The 22,356-nt window shown below is 38.8% G+C and overlaps 1 protein-coding gene across 1 annotated transcript in view; it reads right to left on the bottom strand.

Moving 5' to 3' along the window:
* Positions 1-22,356, bottom strand: part of JAG2 (jagged 2) — a 97,823-nt gene that overhangs the window by 3,346 nt on the left and 72,121 nt on the right. Inside the window, exons 8-24 of the mRNA XM_006032171.3 lie at positions 21,981-22,094; positions 21,252-21,365; positions 20,539-20,585; positions 19,135-19,308; positions 16,674-16,824; positions 15,223-15,387; positions 14,573-14,686; positions 12,675-12,788; positions 12,110-12,223; positions 11,095-11,211; positions 9,941-9,968; positions 8,960-9,045; positions 7,828-7,941; positions 7,517-7,632; positions 5,050-5,298; positions 4,471-4,602; positions 3,236-3,392 (exon numbers count right to left, since the gene is read on the bottom strand). Coding sequence (XP_006032233.1) covers positions 3,236-3,392; positions 4,471-4,602; positions 5,050-5,298; positions 7,517-7,632; positions 7,828-7,941; positions 8,960-9,045; positions 9,941-9,968; positions 11,095-11,211; positions 12,110-12,223; positions 12,675-12,788; positions 14,573-14,686; positions 15,223-15,387; positions 16,674-16,824; positions 19,135-19,308; positions 20,539-20,585; positions 21,252-21,365; positions 21,981-22,094 — 2,106 coding nt within the window. The remainder of the gene's footprint in view (positions 1-3,235; positions 3,393-4,470; positions 4,603-5,049; positions 5,299-7,516; positions 7,633-7,827; positions 7,942-8,959; positions 9,046-9,940; positions 9,969-11,094; positions 11,212-12,109; positions 12,224-12,674; positions 12,789-14,572; positions 14,687-15,222; positions 15,388-16,673; positions 16,825-19,134; positions 19,309-20,538; positions 20,586-21,251; positions 21,366-21,980; positions 22,095-22,356) is intronic.

Here is a 22,356-nt window from a genome sequence, read left to right on the forward strand (position 1 = left end):
TCCCCAAACCAGGGATTGCCTAGTTTGGAGAAGAGACAGGGAGCAGTGACTGCTGCTAGTCTCCCATCCTGGTCTATGGGAGAGGCTAGAGTAGCTCCCCTCTCCCTTTCTACCTGGCTGGAGTTGGCTTTTTTCCTCTCCCAGAACCACTATTTTTGGTCTAGGAGGAAGAGCTTGAATGCTTCTGGTTTCTACCGGAAGAACAGAGATTCTCCTGGTAGAAACTGAACATCTGTACACGGCCATTTGATTTACCTTGACCAGCTGATGTCTGCACTGGACTCTTTTTCTATAGTTAATTTACAGGAAGTAAATTTACAAATGACCTAAGTGTCCACTGTTCCTTTCCCTCTTACTATTGGTATATGTACTAGAGACTGCAAACACATGCTTGTTCTTCATAGATTGTTATTACAGGCCTGCATACTGATAAGGCATAATGTGAGTATCAACGTGCGAGTTCATGGAAATGTTAACATATAATACACACAGCGTCCTCACAACATGCTTGATTTAACAACTTTAAACATTGATAATAATCTTGAGGATTAAAAAACAATACCCCTCGTACCCTTAGAAGTAAAACTGACAAGCAAAAAAAAAAGGGAACAATTTGCCCTTTGCTTCCTAAGAAAAATAATGACATTTTGCTCAATAAGCCAAGTCATAGCTTTTTCCCCATTTCTGTGCCTGCCTTTCCTAGTGAGCCTTTCCACAGCTTGCATGGCATACAGCAGATTATTTGCTCCTCAAGATATACCCTTTTAGGATGTTCTGGGACATAATTTGCACTGGATTTGGTTTTAACTGGTTTTATATGATGGCCCTATTGTCAGTGCATAATGATTTTGTTTTCTTTCCTGAAAATTGGGAAAGAATTTCTCAAAGGAAAATAAGTGCAGGGAAGAGAAAACTGCAAAAGGAAATTCAAAAGATGAGGCGCACTGCTTTTTCCTTTGAGACTGGAGTTAGTGCTAGGGAAGAGCACTTGGCTGATGTGAGTGATCAATCAGCCAACACTATGATCAAAATAAGTGTTCCTTCTCCACATTCTCAGATGAGTTTAAAAGTAAATTGCCAGATGATGCCTAGTTCTGTAGGATAAGCACTACACAGCTGCAGAATCTAGCTGCACAGAGATATAGAAAAGACTTCCATTTTTGCAGTGTTTTGTTTCAGAAGGATTTGCTTATTTCTCCCAACTTTTGAGATATTATCTGTCTTGTCAAAAAAGGCCTCTGAACAAGTTCCTAGGTAGAGGGCTAGGGAAGAGGCAGCCTATGAAGATGATTTATGGAATCTGCCCTGAGCCTCAGAGACAATCCATTTGGGACTGGCGGCTAGGGGAATGTGGGTTATTAAGGGATCATATTTGGAGAATGCAACACTCCTACAGAAGTTTGTTCCCCCCCCACCCCCACCTAACAGTAAAGAGAGCTCCTAACAGAAGCAAATGTAAAACTTGATTGGACTGGGACTGAAAGGCGGGGACAGGAGCCTTCAAGGAGGGCACCACCAGTCACGCCATCTTCATCTCCAAGATGACATATGAAGCTTGCATCTTCATAATGACCAGAACCCTGGGCTACTGCGCACTCAGTACTTGCACAGGTTTTCGACCAGGGACATGTGACTGCAAAAAAGATGGGGCCTCATTCATAGCTGGCTTTCTCCAAAAGCCAACTAATAGATACTTTGCTTAGATGTTGAAAAATGAGAGATAAGTGATTAACACTAGGTCAAAAGATGTTTGACCATTGCCTACAATTGTAGAGTCAGATAGTCATGGATAGGGATACTAGCTTTCAGAGGCAATCTAGGGAAGGAGTGGGATGCTGAAGTCAGTCTTAAAACAAGGCTAAACTGACACCACGGTAGGCAAGGCTTAAATTACAGATTATGCTCATTCTTAGGGGAAAAATGAAAAAAAGAAAAGAACACGGGGAAAATGTTCCTTATTGACTGCCTATTTTGAGGAGAAAGAGGGGTGTACTTATAGGCCTAAAAAAGACTGGCTGGCTTCATCTTCCATGGCATTTTACATTACTGGATAAATCCTAGGTTGTTTCTGAAGTGGGAGACTAAGCATTTCTGTTCCTCCAGAACAAACTCTTGTAATTCTGTGCACTGTGAAGAGTAGAAAGGGTATTACACACAGGATCAGAGTCTTGGCCCAATTCTCCCTTCTCCAGAAAACCCATGTCCAGAGAAGAACGAAGCTGGCAGATTTTTCTTCTTCAAGTTGAAGACCGAGTGTGTGGCCACATCTTCACAAGACACTGACTGCACAGCAGCCTGATACTACTATGCAGTAGCATTGTGCATCACAGTTTTGTCACGATGCTACTGAGCAGCAGCATCACAAAAAAGGCGCTTGCTGGCACTACTGCACAATAACTCTGGTTACTGCGCAGTAGCACCTCGTGTAGATGTGGCCCGTCTGTGTTAAGGATCTTGGAGGATGACAACGGAACTGGACACCTGCCAACCTACAGTATATGTGGGTAAGTGTTTCCCCAGAAAAGATTTTGGAGAAGTAGAGCCATGGGGTTTCTCCTGCTAATCTCAAGCCCCTGTTTTAGAATTTCCCAGTGGATTCCAAGTAAAACTAGATTTCAACAACAATTTATGTCCTCTCTGCTGAGAAGGGAAGAAGAAATGCTGATCTAAAAGACCCAACATATAACCATTTTTGTATTTGCTCTGATCTTGGGCACTCTGAGGGTTGCATCTAAATGAAGAGCATCTAAGTGCATCCTTTAATTATGCCATACCCTTAAAAGCAAAGAACTGCAGTATGAACCAGATATGTACTAGCAAGGGACTGTTATGAAGCCACATGAACAGCAATGACTAATTATAACAGGCCAAATATTAAGGAAGTGATAAGCAACCTTAACTCTTATTGATGTGAATGGGAACTGAGCATCTTGCCAGATTGATACCATCATCAACACCATTTCTGAACTGGAAACTCAAAGTATAGCACCCCCCACCCGACATTTTGTCATTTAGAGAGATGATTAAAATCAAAATATCAGTTCCAGTTACCATTAAAGCATGGAACTATGATTTGCAACAAGTATAACACTAGAATCTACTCTGGGAAAGAGGAAGTTGACCAACTTCTTTACGATTAATGCTGCCTTTTTTGCAGGACAGGAGAAATGCCGAAAGACTGGTAGCAACAGAGCCATAGAATGAACACAAGATGTCAATGTATCCACAGCCTTACCTGAGGATGAATTCCCAACAACTATGGTCTCCACTTTGACTTCAGTAACTGCCAGTGTAACAGTGCTGTTTTGTCGTTTGGTGATTGCATTTACTATAATATTAGAAGCGTTTTGTATTAGGCTGTTATCTTGTTCATCTTGGTGTGGGGTAAAAGACTAGAGAGAGTCAAGAAAGGAGGGGAAAAAGGTTACTGCCTACGAAGTACACATCCAAAATTATCAATTACAAGCCTTAAATTAGCTTTACTTGTTGATAATTACATTAATAATAAAAGTTAAAAGCATCACCCCTATGTAGTCTTCCAACAGGATAGCTGGTTTGGTTTGAAGTAAATATACAAGTATTAAATTGGTACCCCCCTTTTCAACTCTTCCACATGGCAGGAAAATTGCCACTACTACACAACAAAAAAACCCCAGCAGACTTCTGTGTTCCTTATACCATGAGCTAAACTTAGTCATAGTTTGAAGGACTACAAAATATTATCTAGAAGTGAGCTTGCACAAATATCATAATCTGTTATATTTAACCTGTACAGCCTCTCAGCTTGCACCATAACTCAACATATTCTTTACTGGTACTTGTGAGCAATGAATATCACTAAGAATATCTGTTTGATACCACACCCTCTGGCTCGTAACGTTTTATTACTTCTGGAAGCCTGGTTAGACCAGCTAACTTACAAACAAACACTGACATTTCCCATACAGAAACTCTTCTACAAAAGCCAAACAGTTCAGCAGTACAAGAATTATTTTCAACTACTTGAACTAGATTTCCCCTTCCCCTCAACGACATTTTTGGAATGCTTATTGAGCACCCTGGAGGTTGAAGATCTCATCACAGCGTGCACAGCATCCAACTAAAATGTCTCCACTTTTCCGATGTGCCCCAACCATAGCCGTTCACTCCTCAATATCAACCATCTAGTCTCTCTGCTGAGAGAGTTAATAATCCTGGATTTTGGGGATGTGGACAAATTTAGATTGATATTTGACAGACAACTTACCATAAACATTAAGATAGTGGCAATTTTCTACCAGTATGAACTATGCATTTCAATAGTTAATAAACTAGCTAAAATTTTTTTTCATGAGATCAAAAAGTTATGCTGAAATCAAAACTAAGCACAAGTTCCAGCATTTGCTTTTAAAATGAAACAAATGTTAAACCAGTTTTCCCCAGGTCCAATCTAGCAAGAAAACATGTTTATAGAAACAATCTAGTACTTACAACGGCAACTTCCACTGCATTCTCCGTGGAGTATGACAGGTCACATAATATTATCAGAGTCCTCTCTTTAGAAACAGTCCTCGTAGCTGGTAAATAGCGAATTTCAGAGCAGATATTTTCAATTGTAGTACCCTGTTGGAAACAAAACGGATTGTATCCTGGTGCTACAATTGGCTTCTTGTGTATGTATGTAACTTAATCCATTTGAGGGCTAGGAGCATTCTGGGCAAAATGGTAGAGGGCCAGGCTCTTTTGGCTCTAAGTAGTGTTAGGACACAACCAGAGTGGTTTGAACCAATAAGTATTACCTCAGTTTTATTTGTAGGTTAAGGAAAAAAAATTAAAAGTATTGTTATTTTTCCCTTAAGTTACAGGGGTTTTTTGAGCTATGGCTGAATGACAAAAATAGAAACAAGGTTCTCAAAGTACAGCTATAAATAGTTGAAAAAAAAGTTTTACAAATAGAGGACAGTTAGTAACCTTTGTTAAAAGCATTGATTTCTGTTGGCATCTGCTGAAGAATATTAAAGGTTTTATACCACTGGTTGAGTCTGACCTAATATTAGGTTTTGGTCTTACCTGAGGTACTTTGTCTTTGTTAAAAGTTAAAGTAATTCTAGCACAGTCATTATCCAAGTATCCAGAATTTGGCAGACACTTTATATTGACAGGAAGAGGCTCCGATGCACTGCATTCTCCCCAGCCAGTGCACGGTGGTTGAAAACATTTTATGTACATTTTCTCTTGGCATTCTTGACCAATGGGACACTGATTATTTGCATGATCCCAGTGTTTTTGTAATAAGCAAGGTTTCCTTCCACACCAGACCTGAAAATTAAAGAGTTACTATTTAAACTAAAATACATGGTACCTAGAATTCACAGCAATTAAAAAGTTAATTCATGGAGAGTGGTAGCACTCAAACTTCATAATCGGTGACTGAAGTCGTTTTTTGTTTTTACAGTGCTGTGGTTTTGGTTTTGATTACTGTAGCTTTATTTAACTGTAACATGTAGACTGTGGTGCCCAGGATAGAGGCTACATGGCATTCTCCTAACGTGGCAATGATCATATCATCAGAAGTCCCATATACTGCTTTTATCCCACATATCCCAACGCACTTGAAAAGAAGAGGCATCACCTTCATTTTGAAGATAGTTAAACTATTTGTCATAGTTCCTCCGAGTTGCCAAAGTCAGCCAGCATGCCAGCAACTGGGAATCTTTCAAGTATCAGAGTGTTTAGGAAACCTAGTCATAGACAAGGGTTCCATTGTTCTGTTTTGTTGGGGTTTTTTGTATCTACAACACCTAGCACAGACTGATCCCTACCCCGAAGAGCTCAGTTTAAATAAGTGACAGGAGCTTCATAAGGAATTCAAAAAAGTGATACAATACTGGTCAGCATGACAGGCAATACCTCTAACTTAACCACTGTTGCACTTTATAGACAGCATAGAAACAAAGAATTAAGGGGGCTGAGTTTTGTGGGTATTCATAAGTAGCTCTTTCCAAGTGCATTAGACATGATCCCAACAAGACACTCTACCAATATCAGGATAGGAAGTGATACCTAGGTGAATATTCAGCTTGTTTACGCAAACCCACTTCATTCCCATTCCCAGCGAAAGAGTGCTCTAGTCTAGAAATACAGTTATTGCCTTGCTACCTAATTCCAAGAGCATCTATGTTTTATGGAAGGTGTTTAGAAGGGTTACATTCATATGATGCCTATTCCTCTAGGAACATGTGCATTGCTTTTGTGAATCTAATCTAGTCAGTAAAATCAAATCTTATTCCACCGTGTATGAAAAAGCCATGAGAAACAAGATATTTGTAATATAGTTTTAGAGTACTTCATCTGCATTATACCCCTAGTCCACCTTCACCTACCCCTAGTCCTTCACCAGAACATCATAATCAAGCTTCAGATATTTTAGGCACATCATAGACTTTCTAGGTCACTTTGGCTAGGGACAGAAATTTCACATAAACTGCTTTAAGTGATCAGAAATCAGTTCAAACAAAAGTTTAGTGCATATAAACTACGTTCAAAATGGCCAAAACCAGTTTAAGATAAACCTGGATGGATGGGGCATCAGACTTTACTGATTTAGGTTAAATCAGTTTATCGAACTTCTGCCCCAGATCTCCTCCAGGTTCAAGTTAACTCAGTCCCCCAGCATCTTAGGATGTTCTGTACCTCCCCGACAAAGTCCCCCTTGCAAGGTTGGTGGGCTAGCTTTTGCCCAAACTGTCTGTTCCAGCTGAGCAGGAAGACGTGCTCCAGTGCCCACTATCTTCTGGCCCGGACAACTGCAGGCATGTGGCTGCATTTCTAGAATCAAAAGTGAATGTCTGTTCACTTGCTTATCAGTTCAATACATGCAGCTTAGACTATCCTGCAAAGACTGAAATCGATTCTGCCTCAGGCTTCTTGACTGTCTGTACTTAAGTCTTTTAGATCACTTGTAATGTTGCAAAAAAATCAAGGATGACCTAGTGGTGGTGAATAATGCTGGTATTATTTTTCATACAACTCCATCTCCAGTCAGGCTGCATCAGTACCAGAGTTGGACTGTACAGTAATAGATGCAAGCACTGTATTTTATTGATAACTGCTGGGAATCAGCTCAGATGTTTAGAACATTAGATGGAATAAGGAGAGAAACTGGTTAGTGGGCAGTGACACAGTAAAGATGCATTTATCATACACGGTTACCATCATCTACACCACATAGAAAAGATGAATGACCACAAAGGTAACTGTCACAAGATCTGTGCTATATTACCCTACTAAAGACCGATGCTTAGGACAAAATTTCACCCACTGAGCATGCTGTGTATTCTCTTGCACATCCTAGTTTGAAAAAATTGGCAAACAGTCTGCTAATTTCATTGGAATATTTTACAAGAAGCTCAAAGGATTTGCTATATTTTAAGTAGTCACAATATGATGCAGCCATCTCTAAAGAAAAAACTGTGGGTCCAGTTTAGCTAGAATAAAAAGCATTTCAGTAGAAAACTTAAATAGGTCAAATCATTACCTTGGTGCAGTCAATATGGCCATCTAAACAGTGGCAGTTGTTACATTCTTGGTCCCATCTGCTGCCATGAGGAAATGATGTTCCTTTAAGCCAGCAAGATTTTCCAAAACCAATCACTTAAAGAAAAAAAAAAAAAAAAAGGTTCATTTCTGAAACACTAATAATTAAGTACAGCCCTAAATCAAAATGATATAATTTCATTTTTCTAGAAAGCCACCATTGGACATCCACACTGTACTTGTTATTAAAAGTTAAACTGGTTCTTTTTTTTTTTTTTTTTTTTTTTTAAATTAGGACTATTAAGGTATTACCTTCTTGGCATCTAGAACCGACTCTTCCAGGAGGACAAGTGCACCTGTATCCATTTATTTCATCTATGCAAGTAGAACCATATGCACAAGGAGAGGACTGACACTCATCAATATCTGGGGGGGGGGGGGGAATAAATAAAAGTCAGCAAGACACAGTGGCAAAAGTTTAAACATAAGCAGTGTTTTAAAATCGCAAGCAATCCCACATCAAGATCTGCCATCATCACTTCCAATGTTTACTTCAGACCTGTGCAAAGTTCTTTTAATTGCATCTACCGCACCTGCTTTGTCTCAGCAGTTACAGCTGTCTAATATGGACTCACTAAGGCAGATACCTGAATTCTAGCCTGAAGCAGCAAATTCACTTGGCTATATTTAATGTAAGTCTACTTTAATTATAAGAATTCAGTCAATCATAAAATGATGCAGTGACATTAATCAGTCTAGTTTCTTTCCACGTGTTAATGCCACCAGAAGTAAAGAACAGACCCAGTAGGTTACACATTGCAAAAATTTAAGTTAACTATAAATATGGTGTAAGGATCCACCATAGCCTCATAGAAAATAAGAAGTTTCATTTTACAGATCTCACGGTCAGTTTTGGAAAACAGCCGTAAACAGTCATTAACATAAGCCCACACATTCCACGTGTTACTCCTGTGACAGCACTCTACCCACGATATTTTTGTTTCACTTAGCCATGTAATTTTTAATTACATAAAATAAGACTCCACTGAGAAACACCAATGTTATTTCTGCTAAAAACAGCATTTTTTTTTTTTTTTTTAAAGAAAAGAAAAATCTGAACAGTTCTACAGCTAGAAAGCTAGTGTCCTGGAACTTCCAAACAATTTCTACATAAAATCCTGCAATAGAGCTTTTGAGTACAATTTAAGCCAAGTCATTTTAGTTGCATTTATCAAATGAAGAAAGGGCTTCTGTCCCAAACAAAAGATCCCTTTATTTGCAAGGTGAGGATCAGTGTCTATGAATAATTCAGTTAGCTTCTGTTCATTATTTGGGGTACAGCTGACCTAAGCTTAATACATCAAAGGTCAAAGGGTGGCTACAACAAAGATTTTTGGGTCGTGATGGCATGACCTCTCAGTCCTTCACCCATGCAGGTACTTACTAATTCTGCAGTCAGGACCAGCAAACCCGGGTGCACATTCACATCGAAACCAATTCACACCATCTACACAGATGCCTCCATTGTAACTGTAAAAATAATAAACCTACCGTTACAATGACTGTTCTCAGGGTAGATTCGCAAGCCCAAAGATAAGCAAAAACCTTAGGTCTTTCATAGAACAGCCTGTTCAAATGCAAATTTCTATTGTTCCTATTCATGGCATTTTCTCACTATTGAACAATACAGAATTAAAAGTTCTTGCTAATTCATAATATACAACTTAATAAGCCATCTGCATTATTTTGTCAGCCTCTCCAATTAAACCTTTGTTAATTAAGCTTTCTGCCGCTGTTTAGAGGAATTCTTTCCCTGTACAAAATATAGATTTGGGGTCAGAAATAGATCATATGAAAAATTTGATAGGAAGTTTGCTCTAATCTGAATGTCTGTGTTTTAAGATGTCAATTTCACAGAAAACAAGTGGTTATGGGAATAGTAAAATACATATTAGAAAACAGGGAAAGAAACCTGTACTTTCAGTGCAAGAACGGGCAATAACTCTTGAAATTCCACTAAGACATTTCAGAAGATACAGGATCCATATTTGATTTTAATTTGAATAATATCTAAACATATTTCTTTAATTCTTCTGTTTAAGTACTTTGCAATCTGACAGGCTACATTGTTTATTTAATGAATATTTTCTCTTAATTTTAAAGTTTTCTGATCATTCGCAGCTAAAATCAGATTGTTATAACTATTCTTTGATGGGATCAAATATTTCTAGCTTAAACATATTAACAGAAATTAATTTCAGCTAGTGAATTCAAGACTACTATTAAAAAAATCCTACAACAAGAAAAGGTTCTTTTTTTTTTTTTTTTTTTAAAGTATTGCATGTTTACCCTTTATAAGAGAATTTGTTTATTATGTTCAACTATTGTGGAAACAAATGAGAGGAAAAGCTTTTTCAGTACTTACCATGGATGGGGGTTGCAATCGTTGGTATCTGTAATGGAAAGAGTAAAATGAGCTATTTTGGTTAAGTCTTAAATATAATACAACACATGTCTAAAAAGTCTACAGCAAGACAGAAGAAAGCATAACACAATGAATATTATTCTGCTGTCATCAAATTGTAATATTGGTATCAATATATTAAAACAACACTATTTTTTCAAGAGATGTTTTAGTTAAAATTCCAGAAGATGACAGAAAAATGGTCTAATATTAACTTTGCACAAAAAATAACAGACTAATGCAAAAACACTGCATCTGGCCATTTAATTTAGTGACATTTGAACACTTGTGACCTAGCTAAGTGAGAGACAACATTTCAGTCTTTAAGGCTGAAGGACAACTAGTAAGACTGTGATAATGATAGAATTGTTTGTTGCTCGTTCAATCAGCTTCTAAGAGCTTTTTCAAGGAGCATTACTCCTTTGGCTTCTCATTCTGTATGTATGCAACTGGCTTTTTAAAATGTTTTTTTACTGCATTTAACAAACTTCTCATTAAAAGTAAATAATTTAGAAATCAGTATTTATCACACTAGTATGCAGAACTTTAAACAACTTGAGCAAGACACAAGTTATTTAAAAAAAAAAAGGTAATTTCAGAGTGGATTTTTTTAAATTAAAAAAAAAACAACAAATAATGCAGTCCAGATGTAATATTTTCTACAAGTTGTGTCTTGAAGAAACGCAAACTCCAACTTTGCCCCACCTAAACAAATCATCATAAAAGTATGTCACGAAACTAGTGAAATGTTCATGTCAAGAATAAAAGTGAACCATTTTACCACTTCTGACAGAAGTGAGTTCATTCTCCTTTTTAACATGCAACTAATTTAAAAATATTTTTTTTTAGAGAAAAGATCATCATAAAGTTTAGAGGATAAACTTCCAAAGATCATTTCTGCACAGGAAGTTGAAGTTATATTGGCAAACATTAGGTGCAAAACAAACAAGCTCTTCGTTCATTGGACAAGCTTTGTCTTCCCCCATCCCCTCCCACCCCGAATGATTCATGTATGTTGCAACACAAATGTTAAGGACTTGCTTTGGTTTAGTTAACAGCTCTGTACCAGACACTCCTAGAAATGCAAAGGAGAAAAAAAAAAAATGAAGTCTTACTCTGTGTGCATGTACGTCCTTCCCATCCTTCTTTGCAGATGCAAGAAAAGGAATCACCACTGCCAACACAAGTTCCACCATTCATGCAAGGGTTAGGAATACAGCTGCTGTTTTTAGCTTTGATTTAAAAAAAAAAGAAGAATGTCAAAATACAATAAAAATAATTTAGATACCAATCCTCCTATCACTTTGCAGTTAGGAATTGTTTAATTGCCTCAATCCCAATTTTGTTGAGCCGACGACCAGTGTCACAAGATTTGGAGAAACCTTTAAAGACTGCAGAAGTAAAAGGATATGTAACAATTTCTCAGTCACTTGAGGTCTCATCCTAACTGAAAAGTCAATTTAATTTAAGCCTCAATGTGTGGAGTTTAATATCCATTTCAAAATGTACTATAACTAGGAAGAACTGGATATTTTTATCTGATTAAATGCCTATCTTTACATTATGCTGGTCCCATGCCACTAAGTTTCAGTCTACAAAAAGATGGCATAGTAAACACTAGTATTAAAGCTATGAGCTATAATTTAAAATTCTGTTATGTGGTTAAAAACCATGATCGTATCTGACAATCTTAAAAGAAAAAAAAATAATCAGAATCAAGTTGAACTAGAAGTAGGTTGTTGGCATCCCCTTTTTGTCCTGAAATCCCTAAAGAAAGTTTAGGGTCCATGTATACAATGGAAATAGAGCCATGGAAACTGTTTAAAATTTGTTTACAGAACATGTACAACCCCCATTTCCTCCTCAAAAGCAAGTTCAATGCATACTAGCTCCACCTGAGAAGAACAAGCTCCATGTGACCATTCTACCTTTCCTGTATCTCTCTGTAGTGCGTGATGGAGAGATCCTTATGATGGACTTCTGACTAGCTGATAGGAAAGATCTGAAATGGCCAATTAGTGGAAAGGTCCCTCCCCATCCATTTACCAATCATCTGAGCAATATCCAGAAAAAAAGATTCTACAGACCATTTTTGTCTAATGTACATCACTGAATGAACTAAACACTCACCGATGTTGCAAGTACTTCCTTTCCATTCTGGGGGACATGAACATCGAAAAGTGTCTCCATCATCATAACATGTTCCCCCATTGCTACAAGTATTTGCATCACACTGATATTCACCTAGAGGTTGCAGTAAAACAAATAAGCACATACTGAATGAATGAAAGTTAACAAAGGTATGAAAATATTTACTTGAAAAGTTACTGCAGAATGTTTAGCTATAGCTTAAGAGCGTCCCTAACAAAATAAAGAAAACTCTCTTAATTGAATAAACACAGCTATTGAACAAAAGAGAAAAAAGTTATATTTATTCTGATATCGAAGTAATATCAAATAGGTGGTACTTATTGCCAATTTTCTTTCAAAGTCTCTTAATTCAAAAAGCCCAGTGTTCTGCACGGGTGTTCCAAATGGGTTCAGTTGTCACAGGAAGTTTGGGGAAAATGATTAAGAAAATGGAATCGATTCCTCTACGGCTGAGCTCTTAAATGCTCATCAGAAAACTGGCAGTTTTGAGGAATAAGGAAAACAAGCACGTACATAACAATTGCTCAACATGAAAAATACTTACGCGAATGGCAAGTTTTGCCTTTCCAGCCATTCTTACATTCACAATAAAAGTCGTTCACCAGATCAATACATTGGCCTCCATGGTGACATGTATTTGGGAAACAGTCATTAAAATCTGTAAAAATGTGAACAGTCAACAAAATATTCTGGTTAAAGATGGATGAATTTTGATTTATTTTTTTAAATCTTCTTTGCAGAAAATTAAAAATGTTGCCTCCAGAGAGAGACAGGAAATGCTCTTGATTGTACTGGCTGTTAAGAAAACTCCAGGCTTCAATGGCAAAGATGGCATAAAAATAAAAACATTTAGTATAGAAGACTCTGAATCAAAGAAGCCTTAGATGCTCTATCGGATTTGAAACACTTGGGAAAGGTAATAAAACTAATATCCTGGCACTTACTCCCAAAGTAGGTATAATGTGAACAGCCATAGTGCACACTTTCTTGCATAGATCTCAACTTCAGTGGGCTTTAGATAAACCCCATAAGGGCCAATCAAGAAGCTGTAACCAAGACCTAGGAGGTGTTCAGTACCTACATTAAATTAAGTTTTTTGGCCTGTCTAATTTTTAAAAGAGTGATGTAAAAGCTAGCAAGTAACTTGACACTGTATGGGAGTTTTCTAGAATAGGAGAGGAGGATTTTTTCCAGCTGAAACAGGAACCAAGGTTTTGGTAGTTACAACATATTGACTTGATAGAAACCTCAGTCAAGACCATCACCTTAAAAAAATCACCCAAAACTCTTCCTAAATCAATAGGTAATTGCTGATGGATTCAGGACCTCTTCATATCTTACCTCCTTATCTTAAGGATGGCACTGGCGGTGTATACTAGCAAGTCCTAAACTCAAGTTTTAAAAACGGTTTTCATGCAGGGGAGAGGGAGGGGGAAATACAGAGGGAAAACAGGAATACCACTTCCTGCAGAACCCTGAATTTTCTTTTGAGATAATTCATCTGAGTATTGATCAGGCGTAAATCTTTGCTTATTAAGTTCTGAAAGTTTTCAGATAAATGCAGTAGGAACACACGCCCCTTTCACCAAGGAAGTGAAGGCCCTTCCCCGCAACCCTTAAATGAAATCGAGATAAACTTTGTATCCTATAGTTAACGATATGCACTAAATTACAACGTTGGATTCTAAACTCTACATCATATAAATTGTGCTTCTAGCTTACTTTTGCCATCTATTTAATTCCATTTATTCTATGCAGGCACTCGGTATCTAGATAATGCAACAGATTCTTACTAGTGATATCCCCTCTCTGAAACTTAAGTCCCTGGCTAGGTATGGCGGCTCTGATATTATATTATCCAGGACACTAATGAAAAATAAAAGGCTAGCCAATCTCTGGCTGGCATACTTTGGATTGTATTTTAACTGTACTTCTGAAGGTTCCAGTGGGATTATTTATAATTCTTTCTTAGAGTTCAACTGAAGAAAACATCTCTGCAATGCAGACTAACCTACAGCATTCTTTAATCTCCATCATGCAAGACAATTATAAAAACATCCCACCTGATTTATCATTAACCCATATTTCCTTTGATTAGGATTGGGGGGAGGGGGAAAAACAAACCAGTGATATACAGACTGATCAAGTTACTTTTGTTACAGCGATCATTGCACATTACTAGATTGTCCCAAAGACAAGTGTTTCTATCTTTTAACTAGTATAGTGATAATTTTTAAGCAGTGTTTAATCAAAAACACAATACTGCAAAGACGACATTACAGTCACATTTAAATTAGTGAGCACCTTGGAAATGATAATGTTAGGGTTCTATGGAACAGAACGAAAAACCCTACTCTAATGATGTTAATCACAGACCAAGCGCCTTGTACTGTTTTCACAAAGCTATAATGTTTAAATATAGAAATTCTTGGTAGTACCCACTTGTGTCACACAACTCTCCTTCCCAGCCGCTTGCACAGAAACACCTAAATGAATCAACTTCATCAATGCATGTTCCACCATTTTTGCAAGGGTTTCCAAGACAATCATTGATATCTAGGGAAAAATATCAACAATTATAATTGGACAGTTTCCATCCTGCAAGAACACTAATGACAGTTCCAGGTTAACGATGGAGCTTTATCCTCACGAAGGTGTGCCAGACAGCTCTGAAAACACATCCTCCATCTCTCTACAATAAACAGGAGCACAGAACTTGTTTTAAAAATTAAAAGTAGTCATGCACCCAACTGTTAGGGACACTAGTGACAGCAGTGCAAGCTTTCCTGCAATGCTTTAATGATAGGTATTTTGAAACTTCTTGGTCCAGGTTTTATCTCCATAGCTTCCTGTGAAAGAATTACCAAGGGAAGTCCCAACTGTGCTGAAAATACTCTCTCACTAATATCCAGATTGAAATCACCAACTTTTTCACAAAGGAAAAACTGAACTTTTTTAAGCAACACCAAAGATAAAGGGCAACGCCTCCCCCCACCATCATAGTCCCCGATGTAATTTTTTTGAGATTTTGTTGTGGCCTGGTAAATCTATGCCGTGAAGTCGAGGTTTTTTTTTGAAGGGGTTTTACTTACTTTCATGACAGTAGGTTCCAGTAAAACCCCTCTCACAGGCACAAGTAAAATTTCCTCCTGGTTGACTAATGCACTGTCCATGAGGCCCACAAACATTAGAGGAAATGAAACGGATGCCTTCCCGAGTAGCATTTGTGAAGACTTCTATTGTACAGCTGTCAATTACTAAGAATAATAATAAAAAAAAAAAGCAGGAGGGAAAGATTACTTTTAATATCTTTAACTATACATACTGTATTTACTGGAATCCAAGATGAGGTACTTCTTGGATTTGAGTATGGTAGGGGACATGGGGGAGACCATGCAGTGTGGCCAGGAAAGTGCAGGGGAACTACATGGTGTGGGAAGAAGGAAACTTTCTTCAGTGCCTGGGGGGAAGGAAAGTATTAAACAGGGACTATGAATGCAGGGAAGACTGCTCAGTAGTACGGGAGCTGCTGCGGCTCCAGCTTTGGTTCTAGCCAGGGATGCAGCTGCTGACACCAGAGCCACCATGTTCTCTGTGGCCCACACTGGAGCCACAGCCACTGCATGAGGCAAGTGGCAATGGCATGAGGTGGAGAGGAGGCAGGCACCCAGGGGAGAACAGGTGCCTGCACAGTGAATTGCAGTTGGGGGCCAGCCTGCCTGCCCCCTCCCCACCAAGCTACTTTCACTGCCACATGGGATGGGGAAGAGGAAGGAAGCAAATTTAAGATGACCACTCCAAAATTAGATTTTAAATTTATAACTTTTCACATATGGAATGTAACTATTGGGGGGTCATCTTAAATTTAAAAGTGGTCTTGGATTCAGTGAAATATGATTAGTTAAAATGTCAACCATGACCATGGCTTTTTAATCTTGGTAATAAGTGCACTTTTTATATGGCAAGACATTTTATTATAATCTAAGAATTTGCAAATTAAGTGAAATTTATCCTCCATTGCCTTACAAGTAACACATACTACAAACATGTTTCCCAACTCAACTACATTTTGCATGGTTCGAGACAGGACTGTAGAACTTCTAAGTGGCTGGGAGCCACATGAGCAGGGATCATGGGCTCAGGACGGGACGGGACGGGACCAGATGCCCAGGTCACCCCTCCCAACCCTTCCTGCTACAATCCACACTGCTGCTCCCTGTGCCTCACTGCTGCACTGGGCACCTAGGTGCCCTGACTCGCTCTGCTCCCTGACCATAAGTCCCATCACTGCATCACACTACTCGGGCACCCAAGACTGTGGGCTCTCCTGGCACTGACCACTGTGTTGTGCTGTCCTACTTTCTGGGGTGGGGGCAGGAAAGGGATGGTGGAAGGGGAGGGGGGGGGGTCCCCCTGCCAGCTGGACAGCCCTGGTTCAAGTTCAAGTCATGGTATTTCCAGTCACTACTATCCTCTGTATTATGCTGCCATTTAATACTACACTGCTGTTACACTAAGTACATTTCTGGAGGACAGCAGATACCTTTACAAGAATTGTTCTTGCAATGGTCCTTAAGGTGAGAACAGTTCTTTCCATCATAGTCATCGGGACAGGCACAGTAATAATCTCCTCCTAGATCATAGCATTTAGCCCCATTCTGGCAAGGGTTAGGTTCACAGAAATCAATATCCATCTGCAAAGAAGAGAGAGTAATTGTCACAAGCATTTCAATTTCTCTGTAAGCAGCATTATCTATGTTGCTATAGAGACAGATGATGTTATTTTATTGGGAAATTCAAGTATTAACACACCTATATTGCATTCCATTCTGCAATTTGAATCCAAACTGTGAAGTTATTTTAGTTTACAGTAGTAGCAGAGGTACTTGCTGGGAAATTCCTTACAAGACTTACTAAAGGACATTTTTGCAATAGCTTAGTTGTGTCAAAAAGCTAGAAGCGCAAGAAATTAATGAAGTTTACAGTGACTAAGCTAGGATCTTTCCTGATCCGCTCTCTACTATGGGTACATTCACGTACCAAGTAACAGAATGCAAATCTAATATTTACAGATTTCTCACACAGTACACTTATGTGTGCAGTTGTTTGGCACCATTTCCTTGAGCCTTTAAAATCCCTCTACAGCTGCTTCTCTCTCCTCCCATCCCTAGTGACAGTAAGAATTTTCCTTACTAATACTATGAACATGCACATTTAAGCAAGGTAATTTAAACTCTTTTTTGAATGTTAATCTGTTATGACTATTCGAGTTCAAAACTGAACTTAAAACACAAAAATGCACATGGAAACATTTACAGAAACATCCTTTTAAGGAAACAATTCAGCTTATTAAGAGAGTTTGATGTCTACTGCATTTGTTTAAACCAGCCTTTGCTTGTTACATAGTGATATCCTTCCTATAAACTGCTATTCTCAAGGGTAGTTTTCCTTTAAGAAAAGTTGTAAAATACTAATCCGTTTTACTGTTCTCCTGTGAAAAGGGGAGATTTTTGTTAAATTCAGTACAGATTTTTCAATCTATGCCTGTCATTTAATGAAACAGTTTAAATAGTCTGAAAAATAACTCTATAATAAAAAAGGAGCAAAAAAAAACTTTATCCAGAAAATAAGATTTCAAATAATGTAGGCATGCGGTTGAATTCAAAGCAGGATTCAATTCAAATTAGATTATGAGAATACTTTTGGCAAATTATTTTTCAGTTATTTTGAAAAGCAGTTCATGAAGATTAAAAAACAAATTGAGAAATATGCCCAGATCTCTTCTATTAGAAGTTTCCATTCATTTCTTTCCATTATTGTATATTTCCCAATACAAGCTGGTACGGTAGCATCTGGAATCGGTGGAAGATGATTTCCTGCACACGGTCTGCCAGCTCACCCTATTATTCAACAAATTTGCTAAAACTAATTGTGCACTATTCAAGAAACCAGCCAAGGGCACAGCATTTAAATGGTGATACCCATGTACAAACAACATCTGAGCCAAGAGTAATTTTATCAGTTTAAGTAACCTGTGGCCATTACCTGCAGCTCATTTTTAAGTTTCAAACAAAACCAGAATATTGTTGTACAGCAAACATACCTTGGAAATAGGAATGAAGATGTCTTCTACCTTTGTCTATGCAGAATTTTGAAACAGTCCCTTTCCTAAATTCTAGTTTACTAGCACTGGCCAATGTTGCTACACTAGTGATACTAACTGTGTAATGACTGCAAATTCTGGTAATTGCCTGAAAAAACAAAAAGGTACTATATGTTGATGGGAAATCATTTTCAGTGTAGTGTGAAAAGGATTGCACATCCTCCTTAGAAAAAACAAACAAACAACCAAATTCTCAGAAGCGATTTTAAAACTTGTAAATACTTTTGTATTTAAGCACCAAAACCTGTTCTAAGCAAGCCACAGTGCTACACTTGATCTACTTGATCTTAGCCTACAAAAGGCCGAGAAGTGATACTACTACTACGATATCAAATTAAAGGCCTTGCCTGTGCCAACACTCATGACACATGAGTATCTTTATGAAGTTTCACTGAAGTTAATGAGATTATTCTCAAATAAGCATGTGCTAGGAACATGCCTAACACATTTTAGTCTATCAAAAGAACATGGGTCTGCAAAAAGAAATGCAGGAAAAAATTATTATTTTAAAAATTGTTTATAGAGTTGTTTCAAATCATTGCAGAAATATCTGCAGTCTTAAAAAGTCTTATGGAACACTTCGTAATCTTAAATACACTTAAAGATCCTATGTGTATGCTTAATCCTTTACAGTTCTACACATTAGTCCACATCTTTACATGCTACAGTCACTATGATACTACTGTACAACAAATTTGCTTATTCACGTGGTGTATCACATAACAGCTGCATTAATCTGTAATGCTCTAGCCTTGGGTTGCTCTAATTTAAACCTGAGATGTGTTTCTTTCCAGAACTCAATCCATCAAAGCTCTTACAGCAATTTCAACATAGCCCTCACCTCACAGAAAACTCCTGAGAAGCCCTGCGGACAAAGACAATGGAATCCATTAACCAGGTCTTCACAACGTGCTCCGTTTTGACATGGATTGCTTGCACATTCATTTATCTCTATCTCACAGTTTTTTCCTATGAAACCACGAGGGCATAAGCAGTGGTAGCCATTCACCTCATCCTAGAGGAGAAAAAAGGGGGAGGAAAAATTGTAAGGAAAGGTTTTTGTTTTGAGGGGGAAAAGGTTTGGGGCTTTCAAATTGACAATTTTATATATTGTATTTTTAAGTACTGTATTTCACGGTGTATAGGTTGACCCCTGGTTTTCTGATGCAAAGTTAGGGTTTTCATAGGCACAACGTACAAGTCGGGGCTGGGCTTAGCACTCAGCTGGCATGGCCCTATCCCCTGAGTGGCAATGCCTGGGCCACACCAGCCAACAGCCCAGCCCAGCCCAGCCCAGTCCGCTGTGAGTGGTGCTGCTAAGCGCTGAGCCCAGGCCCGTCCTACGAGCAGCACCGGACTCAGCAGCGCCGCTCACAGTAGACAGGGCCAGGCTTGGTACTCAGCTGGCGTAGCCCCATCCCCTGCGAGCCTGGTACTGCTCACAGGGGGTGGGGCCACGCCAGCTGAGCACCAAGCCTGTCCCCATCCCCAGTGAGCGGCATCTTTCCAGCCCAGCGTGAGCCCAGTTCTATTCCATGCAGGTGGCTCTGGGTTCAGCATTCGGCTGGCACAGTCCCATCCCATAGGCGTGGTGCTGGGCTCACGGGATGGGGCTGCACCAGTCGAGCCTGGCCCCATCTGCGGTGAATGGCACTGCTGAGCAGTAAGACTGGTGCCACTGGCAGAGGACAGGGCTGCGCTCGGACTCATCTCCTGCAAGCAGCACTGGGCTTGGCGCTTGGCTGGTGCAGCCCCATCCCTTGCGAGTAGCACTGGTGTGGCCTAGGCAGCCCCGCTCATAGGAAATGGGGGCTACACCAACTAAGCTCCGAGCCCACCCCATCCCTGCCTTCTGCGAGCAGCACTGGGCTTGGCTGGCACAGCCCCATCCCCTACGAGTGGAACTGCCTGGACCACACCAGGCAAACACTAAGCACAGTGCCGCTCAGTGTACGCAGTTGAATTTTAAAGACTTAAAATTGGGCTTCAAACTTGACTTATACACCATAAAATACAGTAGATGCAACACCCAACAGATTTTTGTTTCATTAATTACAAAAAGAAACCTACACACAAAAAGCATTACAAAAGCAGTTTTAGTCTCTCCCCACCTCATCTTCTTGTTCATCTACTTGGCAGATTATTGTGTTGTACTGAATTGACAAGAATTCTTGCTTAAGGGTTTACATTCAGTGCTTTTTTCTATTTACAAATGCCTATGTGATTAATTTTACAAAAAAGTTACCTTACAAGTACCTCCATGTTGACATTGTCCATGACAGTCATTAATATCTGTGGAAAAAAGTAAGTACAATCATTAGCACTTACAGTAGAAGTTTGACTCTGAGTCTAAGGTAAGGATCTAGAATAGAAGTAGTAATACTAGTGACACTCGTTTCTTTTTAAAAGGGCAGTATTTTGGTAAGATGCTCAGGTACAGTGCAATTTATAGGTACCTTACAAAAAGTATTCATGTGTAAGATCTGTCTGAACAAAATAAGCACCAATTCACTTTCACTATTTATTATCTCACACACCAAAGCTGCAACATTTTGAAGTACACAATTCAGTACACAAGTTGTTTTTTTTTTTTTTTCAGATTCTGAACAACACTTCTGCAGAATGAACCAAAAAAGTTCCATTATGCTATACATATACTCCCTCCCCACTCCTCCTACCCAGTTTTAGCCTAATTTCACAACTGAATACCAATGCTTTCTGCCCAAATCAGCCATTTAGCACCAACTATATCCATAAATGGTGCTGTAAACGGTAGTTCCAATTTACTTTACTGAAAGTTAGGAAAACTAGATATAGACTTAAAAAAAGGTTTTCCTCATTAAGAACTACACAATCATTATTTATGATGCAATCTTTTTAAAGCAGTCTATCCTGTAGTCAATATACACACACACACACCACCACACATACACTCACACACACTAAAGAAATACTAACTGATATGACAATTTACTCCTTTCCATCCTGGAATGCAGTCACAGTAATATCCACCAATGAGATTTTTGCAAGAGTAAGCATTAAGACAAGGTTTCCCCTCACACTCATTAGCATCTGTGAAACAAGATAAAAGAAAGGAGAGAATAAAGAACAAACCCAGAAACAGATTTCCCTTGCACCAAGCAAAGCTTCCATGCAATGCAAGTATCAGTTACCAGAAACTATTTCAGTATTTTACTTATGTCTGACACTAAGCCGGTTTAAATACACTGCAGCATCTCAATGCACATTCGTTCACAGTCTGTCACATGCAAGTTGCATCAATTCTCCCTTACCCAAAACTTAACAGATCATGTTAGTTAGGGAAAAGCCCTAATTTCTGTCATCCTCATTACAATATCAGCCATTGCCACCATTAAATAGAAGCCACCGTCACCATTACTGTATTTTGAAACAGAATAGTACAGGCATCCTAGCAGAGCTAACTGTATATAGGTCTACGCTCAAAAGCTTAAAAAAGGTGCTTTTTTTCCCCTCCTTTTCCCAAAGTTTAATTTTTATAAGTATTTAACAGGAGGTAAGACTCCATCAGCCAATGCCTCATGGGTTACAGCTTTACTCAGATATCTATCAGGGTACAATACAGCTAAATACAAGTACTTCTTTGGAAAAAGGATTAAGTGCAAAGTGTCGAACTGTCTTCAGCAGCCACAAAAAGCAATTACTCACCAAGCTGACAGGTTGCTCCGATCCACTGCTGTGGACAGATGCACTCAAACCCATTAACACGATCAATACAGGTCCCCCCACGAGCACAAGGGTTAGATGCGCATTCATCAATATCTGTGAAGTAAAAGTGGTCTCTCAGGTAATTTTGGAAAGTAAGGAAAGATTTTCAGGCATCTGTAGGGAGAGTTGTGACTAAATCCTCTGTACTGCCTGGAAAATATCTACCCGTTTCTACTTAGATGTGGAAAACAGTTTGGGAATTTTTGTCAGGATGGCATAGGTCATGGGTCCAGACACAGCAACCCACTGTTCCATTTTTGTAGTCTGTTGCTCTGTATTGTTCCAGCTTCTCCTTAATAAAAGCTGGAAACTCTCT

Source organism: Alligator sinensis, unplaced genomic scaffold (assembly GCF_000455745.1).
Source record: "Alligator sinensis unplaced genomic scaffold, ASM45574v1 scaffold171_1, whole genome shotgun sequence".
Lineage (NCBI taxonomy): Eukaryota > Metazoa > Chordata > Crocodylia > Alligatoridae > Alligator > Alligator sinensis.